Source organism: Delphinus delphis, chromosome 3, assembly GCF_949987515.2.
Source record: "Delphinus delphis chromosome 3, mDelDel1.2, whole genome shotgun sequence".
NCBI lineage: Eukaryota > Metazoa > Chordata > Mammalia > Artiodactyla > Delphinidae > Delphinus > Delphinus delphis.
The window spans coordinates 125628072-125650349 of record NC_082685.1 but is presented as its reverse complement, the minus strand read 5'-3'; the positions used below and the strand labels follow the sequence as shown (position 1 = coordinate 125650349).

General features: G+C 40.7%; 1 protein-coding gene across 2 annotated transcripts in view; it reads right to left on the bottom strand.

The window, feature by feature from the left end:
• DEPDC1B (DEP domain containing 1B) overlaps positions 1-21242 on the bottom strand; it is a 100367-nt gene extending 79125 nt beyond the window's left edge. For both annotated transcript variants that reach the window (XM_060007032.1, XM_060007033.1), the window contains exons 1-2: positions 21155-21242; positions 11954-12219 (exon numbers count right to left, since the gene is read on the bottom strand). In XM_060007032.1, the coding sequence (XP_059863015.1) occupies positions 11954-12219; positions 21155-21202 (314 nt within the window). In that variant the 5' untranslated portion in view covers positions 21203-21242. The remainder of the gene's footprint in view (positions 1-11953; positions 12220-21154) is intronic.
• Positions 21243-22278: the final 1036 nt, after the last annotated feature.

The following is a 22278-nucleotide window of genomic DNA, read 5'->3' as shown; positions in this document are numbered from 1 at the left end:
ACACTAATGATGAAAAATATGAAAGAGAAATTAACAAAACACTCCCATTTACCACTGCAACAAAAAGAATAAAATACCTAGGAATAAAGCTACCTAGGGAGACAAAAGACCTGTATGCAGAAAACTATAAGACACTGATGAAAGAAATTAAAGATGATACAAACAGATGGAGAGATATACCATGTTTTTGGATTGGAAGAATCAATATTGTGAAAGTGACTATACTACCCAAAGCAATCTACAGATTCAATGCAATCCCTATCAAATTACCAATGGCATTTTTTACAGAACTAGTACAAAAAAATCTTAAAATTTGTATGGAGACACAAAAGATCCTGAATAGCCAAAGCAGTCTTGAGGAAAAAAAACGGAGCTGGAGGAATCAGACTCCCTGACTTCGGACTATACTACAAAGCTACAGTAATCAAGACAATGTGGTACTGGCACAAAAACAGAAATACAGATCAATGGAACAGGATAGAAAGCCCAGAGATAAACCCACGCACCTATGGTCAACTAATCTATGACAAAGGAGGCAAGGATATACAATGGAGAAAAGACAGCCTCTTCAATAAGTGGTGCTGGGAAAACTGGACAGCTACATGTAAAAGAATGAAATTAGAACACTCCCTAACTCCATACACAAAAATAATGTCAAAATGGATTCGAGACCTAAATTTAAGACCAGACACTATAAAACTCTTAGAGGAAAACATAGGAAGAACACTCTTTGACATAAATCACAGCAAGATCTTTTTTGATCCACCTCCTAGAGTAATGGAAACAAAAACAAAAATAAACAAATGGGACCTAATGAAACTTAAAACCTTCTGCAAAGCAAAGGAAACTACAAACAAGACGAAAAGACAAACCTCAGAATGGGAGAAAATATTTGCAAACAAATCAACAGATAAAGGATTAATCTCCTAAATATACAAACAGCACATGCAGCTCGATATTAAAAAAAACAAACAACCCAAACCAAAAATGGGCAGAAGACCTAAATAGAGATTTCTCCAAAGAAGACATACAGATGGCCAAAAAGCACATGAAAAGCTGCTCAACGTCACTAATTATTAGAGAAATGCAAATCAAAACTACAAGGAGGTGTCACCTCACACCAGTTGGAATGGGCATCATCAGAAAATCTACAAACAACAAATGCTGGAGAGGGTGTGGAGAAAAGGGAACCCTCTTGCACTGTTGGTGGGAATGTAAAGTGATACAGTCACTACGGAGAACAGTATGGAGGTTCCTTAAAAAACCAAAAATAGAATTACCATATGACCCAGCAATCCCACTACCGGGCATATACCCAGAGAAAACCATAATTCAAAAAGACACATGCAGCCCGCACACCGCGATGAAGAGTGGTCCCCGCTCGCCGCAACTAGAGAAAGCCCACGCACAGAAATGAAGACCCAACACAGCCAAAAATAAAATAAATAAATAAACAATTAATTAATTAAAAAAAAAAAAAGCATGGCTGCTTCCAGGAGAGAGAAAGCAGGGCAGGGATCCAGCCTATGTTTAAAAAAAAAGACACATGCACCCCAATGTTCATTGAAGCACTATTTACAATAGCCAAGTCCTAGAAGCAACCTAAATGCCCATCGACATAAAAATGGATAAAGAAGATGTGGTACATATATACAATGGAATATTACTCAGCCATAAAAAGGAAAGAAACTGGGTCATTTTTAGAGACATGGATGAATCTAGAGACTGTCATACAGAGTGAACTAAGTCAGAAAGAGAAAAACAAATATCGTATATTAATGCATATATGTGGAACCTAGAAAAATGGTACAGATGAACCGGTTTGCAGGACAGAAATTGAGACACAGATGTAGAGAACAAACGTATGGACACCAAGGGGGGAAAGTGGGGGGGGGTGATGAATTGGGAGATTGGGATTGACATGTATACACTAATATGTATAAAATGGATAACTAATAAGAACCTGCTGTATAAAAAAATAAATAAAATTCTAAACTTCAAAAAAATAAAATAAAATACACACTAAAGGGCTTCCCTGGTGGCGCAGTGATTGAGAGTCCGCCTGCCGATGCAGGAGACACGGGTTCGTGCCCCGGTCTGGGAAGATCCCACATGCCACGGAGTGGCTAGGCCCTTGAGCCATGGCCGTTAAGCCTGCGCGTCCAGAGCCTGTGCTCCGCAACGGGAGAGGCCACAACAGTGAGAAGCCCACATACCACAAAAAAAAAAAAAAAAAAAAATACACACTAAAACAAAAAAAAACAAAGCAAAGCACAACACAATCTGCAGTTGGTTGAATATGCAAATGTGGAGATACGGAGAGCAAAAAAAAAATTTATACTCGGATTTTTGACTGTGCAGGGGGTCGGCACTCCTAACCCCTGCATTTTTCAAGGGTCAACTATATTTTGTTTCAAGGTCAACAGTATTTGAGAACTACCCCTGTTCAATCTACCTTCTCTGGCCTAAAGAGCTTTGTCTCCATCTGAAATTGGAGCATTCAGTAAGCCAAAGGCATTCAGTAAGCCTTTGATTTTTCTGAATTCCATTGTCCCATTCCCTACTAATGATGCATGATTCTCTATTAATGATAATAACCAGGTATCATAAATTCATAGAAAAGAAAGTTGGGTAAGGGTTAAAGAAAAAAAGAATTCCAAGAGCAAGTTGGTGAAGACCAAGTGGATAAAACAAACAAATATAACGGGAAGGATAAAGTAACCTGATAGGCAATGTGTAACTATGACCACAAATGAAAGACCAAGATAGATAAATCACAAGTTTGCAATTTTCACAAGTTAATCACCAAAAAGCCTAAGAAAGGATGTTACAAAACAAAAGTTGATCAGTTACCAGGAGTTGTCTTTTGTGCGTGAGGGCAATCTACTTCAACCTTCTATTTAACGCACCATACTGGCATCTTTTACATCCAAAGACGGCAGTTACAATGCAACCTCCATTAGAATCAGTTAGACTAAACAGCCCAGTACAGAACTTTCAGCCCCCCCCGCCCCCCCACCCCCGCCATGTGTAGCCATTATTCTTAGTAGACTCCATTCCTGTGCTTCAGGGATTCTGAGCTCCATCTCCTTTTCTCTGATTGCTACAGGCCAATCTGACCTGGTGCTTAGCTCTCAGGCGGTCCCAATACACACAGAAATTGTGGCACTATTTCCTAGGCCCAAAGAGCTGCCCCAGTTTTGCTACCTCTATAGGCATTGCTTGTTATTTCAGTCTGAGTTCTCGGTTGCAGAAACCAATTCTGGCTAATTTAACCAGAAAGGAGTTTGAAGATATCCTAGTAGGTCACAAGATCAATAGGAGAGCTGGAAAACCAGGATCAGAAAGTCAAAAAAAAAAAAAAAGTTTGGACAAAAGGAAGCCCCACAGCACACACAGCAGGAACCACAAGTGACAGTCTAGTGTGAAAGCCACTGCTGGCACCAGGGCTGCTTGTCCTTGCTCCTGCAGGCCACCACTGCTATCGCAACAAACTCTAAGCTGTCCAAAGTCCTAGGTAGGAACATACCAACAGCCACGTGTAGGATGTGTGCCTGCACCGTAACTGCTCAGGGGCAGGGAGAGCGCGTCTCACCTGCCTAGGCTTCCACTGGGGGCGGGGCTCTCCTTCCCACCAAGGCTCACACAAACAAGAGATCCCACAAACTAGAAAAGGAGTCTAGAAGGCGTGGCAGCAAAAAAAAGCCAAACATCTACTATATATTTTTCTTTTTTTTTTTTTTTGGCTGCGTTGGGTCTTCATTGCTGCGCATGGCCTTTCTCTAGTTGTGGCGAGCGGGGGCTGCTCTTCATTGCGGTGCACGGGCTTCTCATTGCAATGGTTTCTCTTGTTGCGGAGCATGAGCTCTAGGCATGCGAGCTTCAGTAGTTGCAGCACGCGGGCTCAGTAGTTACGGCAAGCGGGCCCTAGAGCACACAGGCTTCAGTAGCTGCAGCACGTGGGCTCAGTAGTTGTGGCGCATGGGCTTAGTTGCTCCGCGGCATGTGGGATCTTCCCGGACCAGAGATCAAACCCGTGTCCCCTGCATTGGCAGGCGGATTCTTAACCACCACGCCACCAGGGAAGTCCCCTCTACTATATATTTTTCCATCATTATCCCACAGCTATGACACTGTGAACTGGACGTTCATTCTTGACCCTTGTGGGAGGTATGGGGACAGAGACTCTGAGACACTCACCCAGCTCCAGCTCCGGAGGCTCCAAACTCCTTGAGACATTAAATAGGAACAAAGCCATTCCAAAGATTTAAACACCCACTAAACACTGTAGATGTGTCTGAATAACTGCAAGGTATTACGGATTGACAGTTGCCTTGAAAAGTACTTGATACATTCCAGGCCTCAGTAAAAGAAAATGCCAAACGTCAACAAAGATTCTAAATGAAAATAGCAATTTCAGACTAATGAATAATACATTTAAAAAATGTCAGACTTCAGGCACACCCGAAGGCCTATGGAGCAGTTAGGGTCTAGCCTGGAATTTGGCTATAAATGTGGGCCCTTCCTTCTTTTTCAGCCCCATGGCTGGCATTCTCATCCAAGCAACATCACCCCCGCCAGTTACCTTGAAAACCTCACCAGTTTCACTGCCTTAAAAATCTATTCTATTACTACTATTCAATTAACTCTATTCTATTCCCTTTTTTTTGGCCACACGGCATGGCATGTGGGATCCCTGACCAGAGATTGAACCCATGCCCCCCCGCAGTGGAAGCACAGAGTCTTAACCACTGGACCACCAGGGAAGTCCAATTAACTCTATTCTAGAACACAGACTTCATTCCTACTCAAAACACGGACCTTGGCTGCCTTTTCCTTTTACATAAATGTCAACTCCATAGCCAGATATTTAAGAAACACCACCAAATTTAGCCCTATGATTTCCTGACCTAAAACTTCTCCAGCCAGGTTAGCCTCCTCCCTCTTCTCCCAGTGAAGCTGACTTAGGTATATCTGACTGAGAGCCGTGGTCCTGTCACCTGAAATATGCTCCCCCTTCCCATCCCATCTGATCATCCAGACCCTATCCCATTCTCAGGACCCAGATGGACGTCCTCCACCTCCCTCCTCCAGGAGATCTCACAAAACTCCAGTCCACACCGACTGGGTCACAAACACAATTCCTGCACTGACCAAGACAGACAACATTACCATGATACAGTCTGGTATGATGTAGTGAAGTGGTGGGAAGGGCGGCAACTGGGGGGAATTTGCTCCAATTAAATTTGCTCCCATTTGTTCACAATTTTTTAAGACGCTGTGTTATAAGCTAATAACATTAGGTGCCTGTGGGGAAGGGAACTGGGTGGAGAGTTTGTTTTTTCTCTACTCTAGTCAGTTCCAGATTTATTTATTCCAGGTCTACTATCACACTGTTTAGCCCTATGGCATTTTAGTTTCTGATAAAGCAGAAGGTCTTGTTGCCCAAGATTTTTTGGCTACTTTTGTGCCTTCTCTCTTCCGGATGAATTTTTACTACTGTCGACTGAAAAAAATGGACGACCTAAAACTTCAGAATCATGTATTATTTGGCGAACTTTCTCAGGAGTTCAAGCCTGGAAGGCAGCCTCTCAGATAGCTCTGAGAAACTGCTCTGAAGAGGTAAGGGGAGAGCCAAGATATATAGGAGTTTTGTAACAAAGTCCAGATAGTGGGAACATCAAAAGATTAATTAAAGAAAACCACATATCTCAAGTTAATTAACTTGGCGCTTTTCTATGTATGGGAAGATGCAAGAGTCTGGGCTCACTGAAATCATCCCTTTGACATGCACCTTAGCTATCTGGGGCCAGTATCCTGTGCTCTCCCATCCTGAGTCCCCTCAGGGCTCAACAAGGTGGCTGCAGTGGCTGATTGCTCGATGGCTGCAACATCCTTTGTTTACTGATAATGGCAGGCAGCATTCTTAGTCCACAGTATCCAGAAGCAAGTGGGGTACTGGTATGGAGCAGAGGTGCCCAGAAGAAGTCATCCTATCATTGTAAACTTCCAAACAATACAATTTATTGATTACTCTTTTACTGGAATGATTTTAAAAATTGAAAATAAAAGCAATATGTACTCAATGTGTAAAATTAAGAAGAGAGAAAATAATTTATGCTGTCTTTAAGCCCTCTATCCAGAAATAACTACTGTTAACATTGTGACTTTTCTATATTTTTTTGCTTAAGCCTTTACATGGGAAAAAGTAAGAATAAACTATTTTCTATCCTGCTCTTCCCCCTCTACCCCCCACTCTATTTCTATCGTGCATTTGAAAGTTATTCAGCTTCTTCTCATCCAGGACAAACTAGCATTTAAGGTATTAAAAAGAACAACACAACTTGAGAATAAATAATAAAAATAAGAAAGCTTCAATGCAAGTTCAAGGCCTGAACCCCACCTGGGGGAGCAAAGTAGAAGGGAAATTTTTATTGTATATACTCTTTTGTACTTTGTAAATTTTGAAACACATGAATGTATTACCTTCACAAAATACACAAAATTGAAAAACAAAAATGAGAAAAAAATTTCAATGATTAAAAACACAATGCCAGTTAAACGAAACAGCTGTGTCAACCCAAGGACTGCCAGTGTAGTACCTCTAAGCTTTTGTTACAGGTTCATTTTGGTTAATTAATTCAATGCTGCCTTGGTTCTGCTACATATCTTTTTTATATATGCATACTCTCTCTCAAAAGAGATTGCAAAATTAGGGAGGAAAAGAATGTTACATTTCTTTCATATCTTCTTCATCGCCTAGGGCTTGGAAAACATCTATGATATGTACTCAATATTTGGAACCATAAAAGTTTAGAATGGAAAAAGACCTTAAAGATCTAGTCCAGCGCTGTCATCCTATAGATGAAAAAAACTGATGCATAGGAAATGTACAAAATTTATCCAACTATCACAGGATAAAAACTCAGGACTTTAAATGAATAAAAACAAAAGAAAAATAACTCACAATCACAATTTTAAGCTTTACTATAAAAACAAAAGGTGTCCACTAGAGGGAGCCAATAGTCCATTAACTTGAAGAAGTTCCTATTGGTCCCTTCAAAAGACCTATAGGGTAATAATAAAGACTTTTTCCCAGAGCCACAGAAAATGACTGAAGGGCCATATACCTCAATCAATGTAAATTAGGATTTCTTTCACTAGAGGTAAAAATAGAGATTTTTCAAATCTCCAGCATTAAAAAAATGTTATTAGCATATAGTAAAATTTATTCTTTTTTTCTTGTGTGTGTGTGTGTGTGTGTACTGCTCTATCAATTTTAACACACATATACACTTTGTAAAACCACTATCACAATCAACAAACAGAACAATTCAATTATTCACAAAAAACCTCCCTCCTGCTCTGACTTAGTCACACCTCCCACTGCATTGGATATGCACAGAAGCGTTCCATATAGATGTTCAGTGTTTATCCATTCACCCATAGGAACATTTGAATTAACAGAGATGCTATAAATATTTAGGTACGGAAGGGTAAGCTGGGATGAAGTGAGATGGTAGCATTGACATATATACACTAACAAATGTAAAATCGATAGCTAGTGGGAAGCAGCCGCATAGCACAGGGAGATCAGCTCAGTGCTTTGTGACCACCTAGAGGGGTGGGAGGGAGGCTCAAGAGGGAGGGGATATGGGGATATATGTATATGTATAGATGATTCACTTTGTTATACAGCAGAAACTAACACAACATTGTAAAGCAATTATACTCCAATAAAGATGTTAAAAATATATATATTCACATACAAGTTTTTGTGTGAACATAAGCTTTCATTTCTCCAGGGTAAACGCCCAGGAGCAGGAATATGAAGTCATATATAAGTACATGTTTAACTTTAAAAGAGACTGCCAAACTGTTTTCCAAAGTGACTACCAATCTAGGCTTCCCACCATCAATGGAGGAGATTTCCAATTGCTCTGCATCCTCTCTTGATTTTGGCGTTATTAGTATTCTTATTTTAGCCATTCTACTAGATATGTAGTGGTATCTCACCATGGTTTTAATTTGCATTTCCCTAGTGCTAATAATGTTAAACATCTTTTCAGGTGCTTATTTGCTGTCTGTATATCTTTGATGAAGCATCTTTATATCTTTGATGAAGTGTCTTTTCAAATCTATTATTTGTTGTTTGTTTTCTTACAGTTGAGTTTTGTGAATTCTTTATATATTCTTGATACCAGTTCACTGTCATATATGCGATTTACAAGTATTTTCTCCCCAACATTCGCTTGTCCTCTCATCCTCTTAACAGTGCCTTTCACATAGCAAAAGTTTTTAATTTTGATGAAGTCCAATTTATCATGTTTTTTCTTTTATAAATCATGCTTTTGGTGTCATGTCTAAAATCTCCTTGCCTAACCCCAGGGCATAAAGATTTTGTTTTTCTAAAATTTTTTTAGTTTTACATTGAATTCTATGAATGAATTTCTGTATTAAAAAATTAGGTTTAGGTTGAGGTTCATTTTTTTGCATGTAGATGAATAGATGTCCAACTGTCCCAACATTGTGAGCATTGGTGGTATAGTGGTAAGCATAGCTGCCTTCTAATTGTTCCAACATCATTTGCCAAAAAGACTGATCTTTTCCCTTTAAGTTACCTTTACATCTTCGTCAAAAATCAACTGGCCATGTTTGTGTGTGTTTCTGGACTCTGTTCTGTTCCACTGACCCAAGTGTCCATCCAACCCTTCACCAACACCAGTCTTCATTACTGTGATTTTATAGAGTAAGTCTTAAAACTAGGTAGCATGACTCCTGCTTTTTAAATAAAGAACAGTGAAAGTCACGTTCAAGAAAGCTGACAAAATCTACATAACAAATTTTAGGTTCAAATTAAACATTTTGGAAATAAGCCAGAAAAAAAGCAAATATGAGGGAAAAGACAGAAAGAAAAGGAGAGAGAAATGAAGTAGAAGAAAAAGAAAAGGGGAAAGAAGTGGGAACATGCCAGTCATACACATAAAGTGGTATAAACAGAGAAAGAAATAGAGAAGGAAAGAAAAAAAGGCACAGGAAGAAGAAGGAAAATAAAAAGAAAATGGTTCCCTGCACATTAGATCACAAGCACTACACCCGAGCCAGTGAATTTCTGTCCGTAAGCCATGAACACCGTGGTTACAACTGCATACCAGAGCTAGCATCAGTAGTAAGAACAGGGCAAGGGCCCGGTGGAGGCTCCAGACCAAGGACCCATCCTGCTAAAGATCTAAAGCCGGCCAAACACTTTCCTCATTTAATAGTCCAAAACAAGCAATGATCATAATACACACCTCTATTTCTATATAACCCACTTCATTAGGTTTAAATAATCCTATGTAACTGTCTGTTCCCATACATAAATGGGCCAATTCAATGATCCCCATGGAATTTACTGATGTTTTGTTTAGAGGTTTCAAAGAGACAACTGTCTAGTTCTCTGAGGATGAACTATCCACCCTGTCTACCATACGGGGTTGTCACGAAGATCAAATGAGATCATAAAGAATTGCTTCATAAACTGAAATTTCTTATAAAAATACAAGGTAGTATCACTGGTTCTCTTCATCCAAAGTCTGGGGCCACGAAGCTTTGTTAGACACAGATGACAGCATATGGCTCGACTATGAGGACCCTTTAGTGAAATCGAAAATTGTCTCCACTGGCAGCCAGTCCAGCTCTCTTTCTAGTCACCCACGTTACTAACAGCAAAGAGTGGTTCAGTAAATAGCTCTGGGCCCTTCTCTGCAAAATCTCCTCTGTTAGGGACATTCAGATATTAGGATCTCACTTTCCTTTCTTACACACAAAAATTCACTATTTCCCCCTACTTTCTATACTTAACTCTTGGATTCTTGAAAAATAAAATCATAGTTAACAAATGTAAATGCAGTCACACAGCAAATATGACATGTTTTTAAACTAAAAATAAGATTTGACACATTCCAAAATAAAAGCTTCACTCATCATTTCTGTTATAAAATTCTCCTGTGGTGTGTGTGTAATTTCTGTCTTTAAAAAATACTCTAAGAGTCTTTATATTTCATGTTGCTTTCTCTAACTATGCCTTTCTGTAATTCACAGACCCAGGAAACCACCTATCCCCTGCTATATTTATGTCAGTATTTAAGCTGATTATGTTTACCTTACCTCCTTTATTTGAGAAGACAGCTGATCATTTAATATGTATTACATAGTACTTTATACATTACTGGAATTCTGTGAATATATGAACGTGTGTTGACTACACTGAATATTTCTGGTTTATGATTCTGTTTACTCATTCGGTCATTAGTTTATTTAATAAGCTAGTCAACCTCATGCCATGGCAATGGAGGCAGTCTGACACGCCACAAGAACACAGGCTTCAGAGATAGAGACCTCAGTTTAAATCCTGACTCTTACTACTACCTGAGTAACTTTGGACAAGTCAGTAACTTTGGCCTCATTAATTTCCTGATCTTTAAGATCAAGATAATACCACCAACATCTACAGCTGCTGAGTTCAATGACGACTGTGCAATGAGTCTGGCACATCACAGGTGTTGTTGGTATCAGTTCCTTTCTTAGACCTTAGAACTAAGGTCTAAGAAAGTTCTAAGTAAGAACTTAGTAAGATGCTGTACATCTGAAACTAATATAATATTGTAAATTAACTTATACTTCAATTAAAAAAACACAGGCAATTAAAAAAAAAAAAAAAAGAATCCCCAGTGAAGTACAGCATTTGGAACCAAGGATAGAGTTTCCACTGCCTGATACTAATAAGCACTGTGGTCTCAGAACAGGCTAAAGTCACCCAAGATTCTAATTAAAAGTTGGATCAGCAAGCTAGAGATAACTGCCAAATGGAGAGACAACTAATTGTCCAGCTGACAACCTTGACATCTAGAAGAGGGAGATTGCTGATGGAATTCCGTGACGAAGTTAGATCCTAAACATACAAAGTTGTCTGGCCTTAGCCTTGGTGCTGGTGACCACCCTCCCCTTGCTCTGCAGCCTTTCTCAGCCTCTAGTCCCCAAAGGAACCAAAGAAATGACTCAGATAGGAAACAGTCACGTTTTCTCTGCTCAAACCCAGGTGCCCCTGTGGCCCCAAAATGCCTCGCTGAATGTGCTGTAAGAGAATTCCTTATTCTTCTGTTGGAGTAAAAGGCAGCAAATATTAAGGGCCCATCATCTTCGTTTCTTCATTTAATACCTCTCAGGTTCTTAGCACTTTGGTAGCCCTCTCTGTAGATAGCTCAACAATTCCTCTTTTCTGGACTCGTGTGACTTCATTCCTCTTTAGTATTCTCCCATTCCCTGAATCCTAGGCAGGTCTCCTCCACCTCCAGCAATGAAACAGGCTAGCATGCAGTGAGGACAGAAGTGTCAGCAGAGAGACATCCTTACCATCAGATTATTGGGTAGTAAGTGAGCAATCATAAAACAGCACTAAAACACGAGCAAAAATGTTTAGGGAAAAGTAGACATGCACTGCAGGGTTAATCTGAGACATCGGGAAATTCTAGTACAACTCTTCATTATAGACCTGAGCTCCACTTAAAGATCAGATGCCTCTGCCACTAACCCCCTGAATACACACCTTCACACTGCTCAGAAAGGTGCAAGACAGAACTACTGTTTCACCCTTTCATGTTCCCCAGGAGAGGTACTAAGCTACTATAGCCATCCTCCCAGTGTGCAAAAGGCACAAAAAGTCTTCCTCACTGAAAAGCCACTGCAACAAAAGACTACTTAAGGGGTGCTCTATGAAGAAGAGAGCACCAAGAAAAACTGTAATCAATTTTGCTGTAGCAGCAGATTCAGTTCTCCACCCAACAAATCACAAGTTGAAGCATCACGCCCACGGACAAGTAAGCTCTTTCACATGAGGAAGTTTCAATAGACTGACCAGACCCACTGGTCCTCCCCAAACTCCTCCCCTTCGGGGCTGACTTGTTGCCATTACCTGTACAAGTGACGGTTGTCTTCAAAGTCTTCCTGGCCCCATTTTCCCTTGATGTCTTCAATAACATGATTCTTCAGGAATTTTTTTAGCAGCTGGACCGTTTGTTTGCGGGTCACTTCGGGGCCAAAGTTTTGGCTGCGCCTCAAGAGCTCGTGTAGCCAATCCACAGCTTCGGCCGCTGTGAAGCAACATTCATAACTTTTGAAACGACACCGATGTTTCCGTAACGGCATCTTGGTGCGAAAAAGCTCAACTGTTTCATTCCACTAGGGGCAAAAAGAGAGGAATGTATTTGGTGATCGATTGAGTTTTTTACAAGGTTATTACATCCCAAATATTTAAGACAATGAATGCAGTTTTTCCATTTAAAAGACTGCCTTAAGGGGACTTCCCTGGTAGTGCAAATGGTTAAGAATCCGCCTGCCAATGCAGGGGACACAGGTTCGAGCTCTGGTCGGGGAAGATCCCACATGCTGCGGAGCAACTAAGCCCGTGCACCACAACTACTCAGCCTGCACTCTAGAGCCCATGAGCCACAACTGCTGAAGCCCGCGTGCCTAGAGCCCATGCTCCACAACAAGAGAAGCCACCGCAATGAGAAGCCCACGCACCACAATAGAAGAGTAGCCCCCGCTCGCCGCAACCAGAGAAAGCCCGTGTGCAGCAACGAAGACCCAACACAGCCAAAGATAAGTAAATTAATTAATTAAAAAAATAAAATCTAGACATCCAAGCCATCATCAGCCATCCCTAAATTAAATGAAATGTTCACATATGGTGTTCTTCCTGCATAATTACTCCAACATTTTCTTAGGACCCTCGTCTTCCCACCATTCCTTCTAAAAGTCCCGAAAACTCAGAGTCTTACTCTCATAACCATTCTCTCTCCTCTTATGCTCCTCTTGCAAGTCTATCACTTAACAGACTCTGAGCCTTATTTGTCACCTACCTTCCTACTGAAATCAGCTCTTCTGATTTCACCTTTTTCTTTCAGTGATAGTTCTGACCTCAGCATATTCTTTTTATTTTGCCCAACACTGGTTCCTTATCTTCTCTTCCAACCAGGCCTCTTCTTCCAGGTTTCTCTTCATATGCTCTACTGCCCAATCACCTCTGCACCTGTTGTCCCATTTCTCTTCTCCCTTTGATGGCTAACTTTCTCAGCCACAGTAATCATTCCTGAGTATACAACACCAGGTGCTTCAAGGGCCCAGGTAGGGTCTGTGCAAGCAGGCACCCTGGATGTACAGCACCAGACACAACAAACACACAGTTGGTACTCAACAAGCAAACGCCTAACTGGTCTTTCACTTTCCTTATTTTTTTTTTTTTAACTACCCCCTAACCTCATTCAACTTAATTCTACTTTGACTCCCAGTCATGTCTTTCTCCTGGCCAAACTCAAACATCTTTTTGTCCTATGCATATCAATCTTTCTACTTCATTTGACACTACTATAAGCCATGCTCCAAATTAAGTTGGTCCAGATTTAAACTTTTTCTTTTTAACTTTCTTAAAACCACACACAGGGCTTCCCTGGTGACGCAGTGGTTGAGAGTCCGCCTGCCAATGCAGGGGACATGGGTTTGTGCCCCGGTCCGGGAAGATCCCACATGCCACGGAGAGGCTGAGCCCGTGAGCCATGGCCGCTGAGCCTGCGCGTCCGGAGACTGTGCTCCGCAACGGGAGAGGCCACAACAGTGAGAGGCCCGCGTACCGCAAAAAAAAAAAAACCATACACACACAAAAACAATACAAGCTGTAGAGTAAGATAACCTATAACCAGAATTTCTAAAACAAAACAAAAAATTCAGATCAAGAAAGGACAGACACTCCATACAAAAATGGGAAAACAAACAGGCACTTCACATAAAAGAACCTCCAAATTTACCATAACATATGCAGATATTCAATCTCATTAATTAGCAGTGAAATGCAAAAGAAATCTATAATGCAATACCACTACATGCCTACAGAATGGCTAAAATGAAAAAGGCAATATACTAAGTGTTACCAAGGGAACGTGGAACAACTGGAAATTATATGCACACTGTATAACCCAGCAATTCCATTCTTAAGTATATATGCCACAGAAATATGTTCACCAAAAGCCACCCTGCTCATAATAGCACTATCTTAATAGACAAAAACAACCCAAATATCCACCAACATAAGAACAGATAAATTGATTCATGCAATGGAATGCTGCACAGCAATGAGAATGAACTATTGCTACATGCAATAACATAGATGAATAACATAGATAAAATATAATTGATATAAGAAGGCCAGATGTGAAAAGTACTATATGATTGTATTTACATAAAGTTTAAAAGCAGACAAAAGCTAATCCATGGTATTAGAAATCAAAGTAGTGGTAGAGACTGGGAGGGGCGGAGGGACATCTGGGCTGCTGGTAATGTCATATTTCTTGATGTGGGCATTGGTTAAATGGGGCGCTCACATTGTAAAAATGCACTGAGTTGTACGCCTATAATTTGTGTGCTTTTCTGTACATGTTATGCAGAATAAAGGGCTAAAAACAAAACACACATACACATACACACACACACACACACACACACTCATATATTAAAATCTTCCTTGAGAGCAATCCACAATTTTAAATTACCAACCTGAAAGTTGATAAATATGAACTAACTGATTGTGCTGGTAAACTGAATGTGGAAGAGATTAAGGAGGGTAGCCGAAGAAGAAACAAAGTGAGTGGATGAAAGAGGGACTTGAATGTAAACAGAGGAGAAGCAGGGCAAACTGGCTAGAATGAAATAATGAACAGCAGAAAGAGAGCCCAGGAAGAGTCCATGAATGTTGATTTAAGTTCACTCTCTACCCACCTCCCTCACCAAGTTACTGTGACGTCTCTCGTGAGATCATGCTTACGAAAGCCCTCTGTAAAAGATAAGGCATTCCTCAAGCATAAGGAGAATATATAAAATTCCCAGGATAATCTCTTGAAACAAATTACAGGTTCAATCTATTCTGGAGCTAGAAGGAAACTTTGGGGCAAAATTAAGATCCAAAGAGGACAGGCAAGTTGGCACATGTCACTCAGGTATTTAGTCTCATAATAAGATCTGGAAACCTACTCTATGCTCTCCTTCTCGAGTGGTCATTTCATTATAACAAGAACCTACAAACTTCAACATAGCTTTAAACAATTTCCACATATTTTTAAACATTGGCTGTTTGGGTCTTTTTTTCAATTCTCTGCTGACACCAACCTTGCATTTCAGTCCTGATTAATATATGTTGGGAGATGGGGAGGAAAGAAGAGTTAATAAAAAAAAGAGTTTTATTTATTTTAGGTTGATTGATAAATTTAATGCATAGTACTTTATGCATTACTTAATAAAAGAATGAAGATATGGCTCTCTGGAGCCCAATATTTCAAAATATAAGTAAATATGCCTGTTATTTGACTCAAGCTGGTTAGCAGTTCCTCTACTGTCACTTTAATTACAGAATAATGCACACTGTAACAAATTAAATGCAGAAATATATACAAAAGACTCTGCCCTGTCTCTCTCCAATCCCACATATCTATTAATCATACATACACATAGATAGAATCCTTCCCTTTGTATGTATGTATTTCGTTTATTATCACTGTCGCTGTTTGCTTCCTTTTTGAAGAAATGAGATCAACCATATTGTACATATTATCCTACAACTTGCTTTTGCATTAAACATACCAGGATATTTTTGTGTCAGTACCTATAGATATAGCCCATTTTATGAATGAATGAGTTCCATAATTTATTCAACCATTTTCCAACTAATGGGCATGCAGCTGTTTCCAGTTTGTTGTTTCACAAGTATATCCTTGTTTACATAACCTAATGTATCAATCCTTTTATTTATTTATTTTTGAGAACAGATTTCTAAAGGGTATCAGCTTATTTAAACCAGTTGTAGCAATTCACACTCCCAGCAATGCTGTATGAGCCTGCTGCCTTACCTCTGGCCATTCCTAGATATTATCATTCTTTTGTCTGCCAATCTACACACAAGAAATGGTATCTTTATATTTTGTTTGTATTTTCCTGCCTTTATCTTCAGTCATTTTTATTTCTTCATTTGAGACTTGCCATTTTTCTTCTGGGTTGTCTTTCTCTATCTTTTACTTAATTTTAAGAACTGTTTAAATCTAGAATTTGAATCTAAGTGCACAGAAGTCAGGAAAGTTACTCTATTTTGCTCAGTTCAGTATCCCCACAACTGAGGACAGTGCCTGACATACAGTACATGTGTTTAATAAATACGTATTGAATGAATATAAATAGGGAATATTAATCCTTTTTCAAATATATTAGAAATGTTTTCCCCTGACTTATCAATTTGTTTATTTGGTCTCTAGCTATATAAAGGTTTCACTGATGATTATATTGTTTTAAGAAAACAAATATATCTTCTTATCTTTATAGCTTCAGGGTTTACTCCCTCAATTGGGAAAGTTTCCCTATCCTGAGATATTAAAAATACTTATCAAATTTTTCTTTTAATATTTTACAGGGATTTTAATATCTGAATCTTCAACTGAAATTTTTTATGTTGTGGGGAGGAGATATCCAACTCTATTTTCTCCCAAATGGAGAGTCAATTATGCTACCCTTCTCTCACTAAACTGAAATAGTAAGCTACCTTACATACTACCTTTCTTGATTCTGTTTCTTTCTTTTTTTTTTAAATAGCTAGCTATGAACGAACTTTGAAACTGTTAATGTTTTACTTTATTATTTTTTTTTAACTTTTTATTTTGGTTTTTTGTTTGTTTTTTCATTAATTTTATTTATTTATTTATTTTGGCTGCATTGGGCCTTCATTGTTGCACACAGGCTTTCTCTAGTTGTGGCGAGCGGGGGCTACTCTTTGTTGCAGTGCGTGGGCTTCTCATTGCGGTGGCTTCTCTTGTTGAGGAGCACAGGCTCTAGGTGCGCGGGCTTCAGTAGTTGTGGTGCACGGGCTTAGCTGCTCCGTGGCATGTGGTATCTTCCTGGACCAGGGCTCGAACCCGGGCTCGCCTGCACTGGCAGGCAAATTCTTAACCACTGCACCACCAGGGAAGTCCTTGATTCTGTTTCTGAACTCTTTTTTTTTTAATCCCACCGAGCTGTTTGTCTATTCCTAAACAATACTACACTGGTGTGATTACAGTCTATTAATACTAAATTTAAATTTCTGGTAGGTCAAAGTCATCTATAGTCATCTTTTTTAAAACCTTTTAATTCCTCCACTTTTACTCTTCTGTATGAGCTTTCTACTCAATGCATCCCCACACAGGGAGGAAAAAATCTATTAGGATTCTGATTGGTTTTTTAGCTATTCTGGTGATAGCTAGTTTTCATTTTACACTAGAAATTTTCTAAGAAGACATCCTTATCAAAGCCTCATATCTCTTTTTTAGAAAAACTCATAAAAAGAATTTTTAATTTATTTATTTTGATTTTTAATAGCATTTAACATTAGGATATTTACTCAATCCATGAGACACTTTAGATTTTCAAAACCTATCAAGGACCGTGATCTCTGCTCCCACGTATTTCCAAAAATAATTCAGTCATTATTTGGCTACTCTGCCAAGAAAGAAAAAGTTACCTTTAAAATACCTCACTATCCTCAGTAACATTTAGAAAGAAAATATCCTACGTCAACAAAGAACTAGATAAAGCTTGAGAATGTGATTGTTTCAACGACGTATTACGAGACAATCTTTATAGCAAAGGGGACAAAACAGATTTGTTTTGTGATTAAAAAACATTTTTTGTTTATTTCAAACCCCTAGTTTAAGGCATAAAGAATCATACAACTGGGGCTTCCCTGGTGGCGCAGTGGTTAAGAAGCCACCTGCCAATGCAGGGGACACGGTGTTCGAGCCCTGGTCCAGGAAGATCCCACATACCGCGGAGCAACTAAGCCCATGCTCCACAACTACTGAGCCTGCGCTCTAAAGCCCGCAAGCCACAACTGCCGAGCCCCCGTGCCACAACTACTGAAGGCCATGCGCCTAGAGTCAGTGCTCCGCAACAAGAGAATGAGAAGCCCACGCACCACAAGGAAGAGGAGACCCCACTCGCCGCAACTAGAGAAAGCCAGCATGCAGCAACAAAGACCCAACACAGCCAAAGATAAAAATAAAAATAAATAAATTTATATTAAAAAAATCATACAACTATTTTTGCTTAACGTGACAAATACTGAGTGTTGAAATGTGCTTCCTATTCTTTTCTCTTGAATATTTATTCCATTTCTTTACTTCTTAATATCAAAAGTATTATGATATAGCACCTGGCCAGGGACTTCAGAGGCAAACGAACGCTAGATCTAGATGTACTTCCCACATACTGGCAGTGTGAACTTGGTCAAGTCAGTTCACCCCTTTACACCTCAATAAAATGAGGGAATTGGACTACATAATCTTTAGAGTCCATTCAAACTCTCAGATTCAATGATGGCTGTAAGTCTTTTAAAGTTTACTAGTTGCATCAGAAGATACAGACAACTCAGAACTAAGTTCAAAGAAAGGATCAGTAGATTTAAGCAGTTTCAGAAAAAGCAATTGTCTTTCTCATTATTTTTCTTTTTCTTTTTTTTAAATTTATTTTTGGCTGTGTTGGGTCTTCATCGCTGCGCACGGGCTTTCTCTAGTTGTGGTGAGCGGGGGCTACTCTTCGTTGCGGTGCAAGGGCTTCTCATTGTCGTGGTTTCTCTTGTTGCAGAGCACGGGTTCTAGGCGCACAGGCTTCAGTAGTTGTGTCATGTGGGCTCAGTAGTTGTGGCTCGTGGTCTCTACAGCGTAGGCTCAGTAGTTGTGGCGCACAGGCTTAGTTGCTCCGTGGCATGTTGGACCTTCCCGGACCAGGGCTTGAACCCGTGTCCCCTGCATTGGCAGGTGGATTCTTAACCACTCTGCCACCAGGGAAGCCCTCTCATTATTTCTTTTTAACTAATGAACTATTTCATATGTGGGTTAAAATGAAAGCTATTTCAGTGAAGATGAATAAGTTGCTAATTAGCTTCCATATTCACCATGAATTGACTTACAGTGTCTGTCATTTTATTTTGGGCATAGAAATTTACCTAGTTCATAAAATGCTATTTTCAGATAAGACTTTGGTGTCTTAGAAAATGGAGCTGTACATGGTTTGAGAAAGTATAGTAAGCCATGAAAGGAGGAAGTAAACGCCTGCTCTTTGTGTACCAATAGGTTTTTCCCAAGCTTTTCCTGAAGATTAGGTTGAGGATGATGTTGGGAGAAGATGGAAATGCTAAGCTGGGAGCCAGGGAGGAAAGGCGAGCTGGGGCAGATAAGTACAGAGGACTAATCACAAACTTTATGATTTAACTGATTAAAGCTGTAAAGCACAACTGAATTATGTTCAGGGAAACAGAGATTTTACAATGAGGGGAAAGTACCTGTAATGACTACAGAGATCACTGATAAATCAGTAATATTCACTTAAAAAAATGGCTATTGTTTTCTGTGTTTTCAAAAATCTTAGTTTACGATCAAGATTCTCAAATAGAATAAAGTTGAGAACTGAATTGACTACCTAGGAAATTCTGGTGATATTTAGGTATTTTCATTAATTATTCACATATTTAATTTCCTACTTAACTTGATCAGTCTTGGCTAAATCTGACTCAAATATCACTTCTTGGGGACTGAAGACTTCTGAAGAACAGGGTACTTTTCTTTGTAAATTCCTTTGATAATATTTTAATGTGACTCAGAATCAAGAATGCCTTTCACATAGGCACTCTGCATTTATAAAATGTGGTACTTCAAACAATTCTGTGAATGAGATTAAAAAACAGTTCCAATTATCATGTAATTTATTTTTTTAGTCTAAAGCTGGAAGAATGAGAACTGGTTACCCCAAGATCCAGAGTCTCTCTCTATTTCCCCTGCATTAGTGCTGTGAATAAATTGGCAGCAGGGGAGTGTTATTTTCCCTCCACAAAGAATAGTAAAGTTTTTGAAAGTCCCTGATAAGGCACAACCTGTATATCTCATCCTTAAAGATGGACCTACCAACACACCATTGTAAAGCAATTATACTCCAATAAAGATGTTAAAAAAAAAAAAAAAAGATGGACCTACCAATAGCCTTGACCCCAGATGGTTTCAAGTGGTAGAGGCAACTGTGAAGTGGAAGCAGATATGAAAAGAGGTTTTATAAAATCCTATTTGTTCCCTGCTACCAGCATCCATACCTCTTAGAGGCAGGTCCAAAGGAAAACCTAAATTTATATGTGTTGAATTTTTTTTCAATGAATGAATCATTATGGGTGTCTGTAGTACATTGTTTGCAAAGATGACTACGATAACTCCTTCCATCCTGTTCTCACCTTTTCCTGGATATCCCTTAGGGTGCATAGAACAAGGAGCCTAATTCCCAAGTTAGCTGGGGCCAGAGAAGTGTTGACAGACCAAGGAGAGCAGTCCTTTCCTCCCAAATCACCTTTAAGCTTTCATAGAAAGTTGTCTAAAACTTACTCTAGACATTACCAAATTATCGCCACTTACTCCATTATGAAATCGCTAAAATCACTTGCTCCAGGTCACAAAGAAATCAAGTACGCCTCAGAACTCTGATTACCAAAGCCCTTCTCCCAGGAAAACAGTCAGCACCCTGGACCAGGGTCTGCAAAGGCTCTTTCAAACCCTAAGTCCCGGCCCACCCTCCTCATTTAGGTCGGTGCTCACAGAAAAAGAAACGTCAGGAGCCGGAAACGTGGCCAGGGCGATCCACCTCTGTTCTGGGCACCGTTAGAAAGAACCTCAAGTGTCACCACAAGTGACACTCGGGACGGAGACACGCTCCAGGCGGCGGGTGGCCCTAAAGTTACGGACTGGGGCGTTGGATTCCGGAGGACAGGAGAGGGGAGAGGGGTGTCACCCTGGTCTTCCGGACGCTTTAAACAGGGAGGCGCCGTTGATTGGCGAGAACCCAGCCAACGTCTCGGGGTCGAAGCTGCGCCCACCCTGGACGGGCTGGACCCCAGGCCCGGTTAGCCTTTCTTTGAGCGTCGTCCAGAATACCGCCGCCCGACCCAAAACATGTCCCGCCTCCAGACCCGGGCCCGGCCTGCCCTGGAGAAGCGAGGACTGACGAGTACGCAGTCGGCACTCAGGCCGGGGCCTCGCTTCGCCCAGATCCCGGTATGCACACTCACCAGCCTGGTGGCCCGGTATGGCCCGGGCCCCACGATGCGGTGCTCCATGGCCCGCACGCAGCGGCGGCCGCGGCCACACCAACGCAGATCCCGGAGAGTCCTAGGCGCCGCAGTTTGAATCCCGAGCCCACGCGCTGCAGGCGCTGATTGGGCGGTGCGGCGGCACGTGACGGGAACTGCGGGGCGGGGCCGCCGGGGCCCCACGGAGGGGGCGGTGGGCGTCTCCTCCGAGACCTGCTGCGGAGCGGCAGTAGGTTCACAACCGCCAGGGGTGGAGTCCGCGGCCCACCCTCGCCCACCCCGCGCACACGCAAGCCGTCTCCGCAAAAGGGTCGATGAACGTGTGTAATTCAGTGACCGAAAGCCGGTTGGACTGGAGAGGCAAATCCCTGTCCGTCCTTCCAAGTGCACCGTGAACCTGGTGGTGCGGCGAAGATTGGGAGAAGTGGGTAGTGAAAGGAAGCGAGGGGACAGCCTCTTCAAGTGGAGGGACATGTAAAAACTAGATAAGAGCTCTTGGCCACAGGGAGTGTCGACAGCGTGTAAGAACAACAAAGAGCTGGAAAAGAGCCCCATTCAGCTTCCTGTGTTGTTCTTCTGGTAGAGTGGTCTTTCCCTGGAATTTGAGTTCTTTGTTTTTTGGATCTGACTGAAATTTTCAGTCCTATGCCACAGGGCTCTGAGTTCATTTTGCTGCTCAGAATTTTCCCCCTAGGAATTGACGGTGTGATTTGCAATTATTCAAAGGGATAAATGAGGTCACCACTCTATGCCTACAAGTTCAAAGTTCATATGTCATCACCTCAGCAACCATTCAGGATGAGAGATCATAAGTAAGAGATAAGGAAAGGATCAGATTCCCACCCTTTGTTAATACTCTTGCTGCATTTGCTGCCTTAGATATGTATTTAGCTGCATTTTAGAAAGCCCCAAAAATTCCTGAGATGATACATATGTATTACTTTTGTCATCAGAAAAAAGCAATGAAGATATTTTTTTACTTCCAATCCTTATCAGAACTTTTTCTTTTTTTTGGACCTCTAAACTCCATGGAAGAAATATTGCTTGTCCTTGGCAAGGGACACCCATGGGGCACAAGTGACAGAAGGAGAAATTTCAGAGCC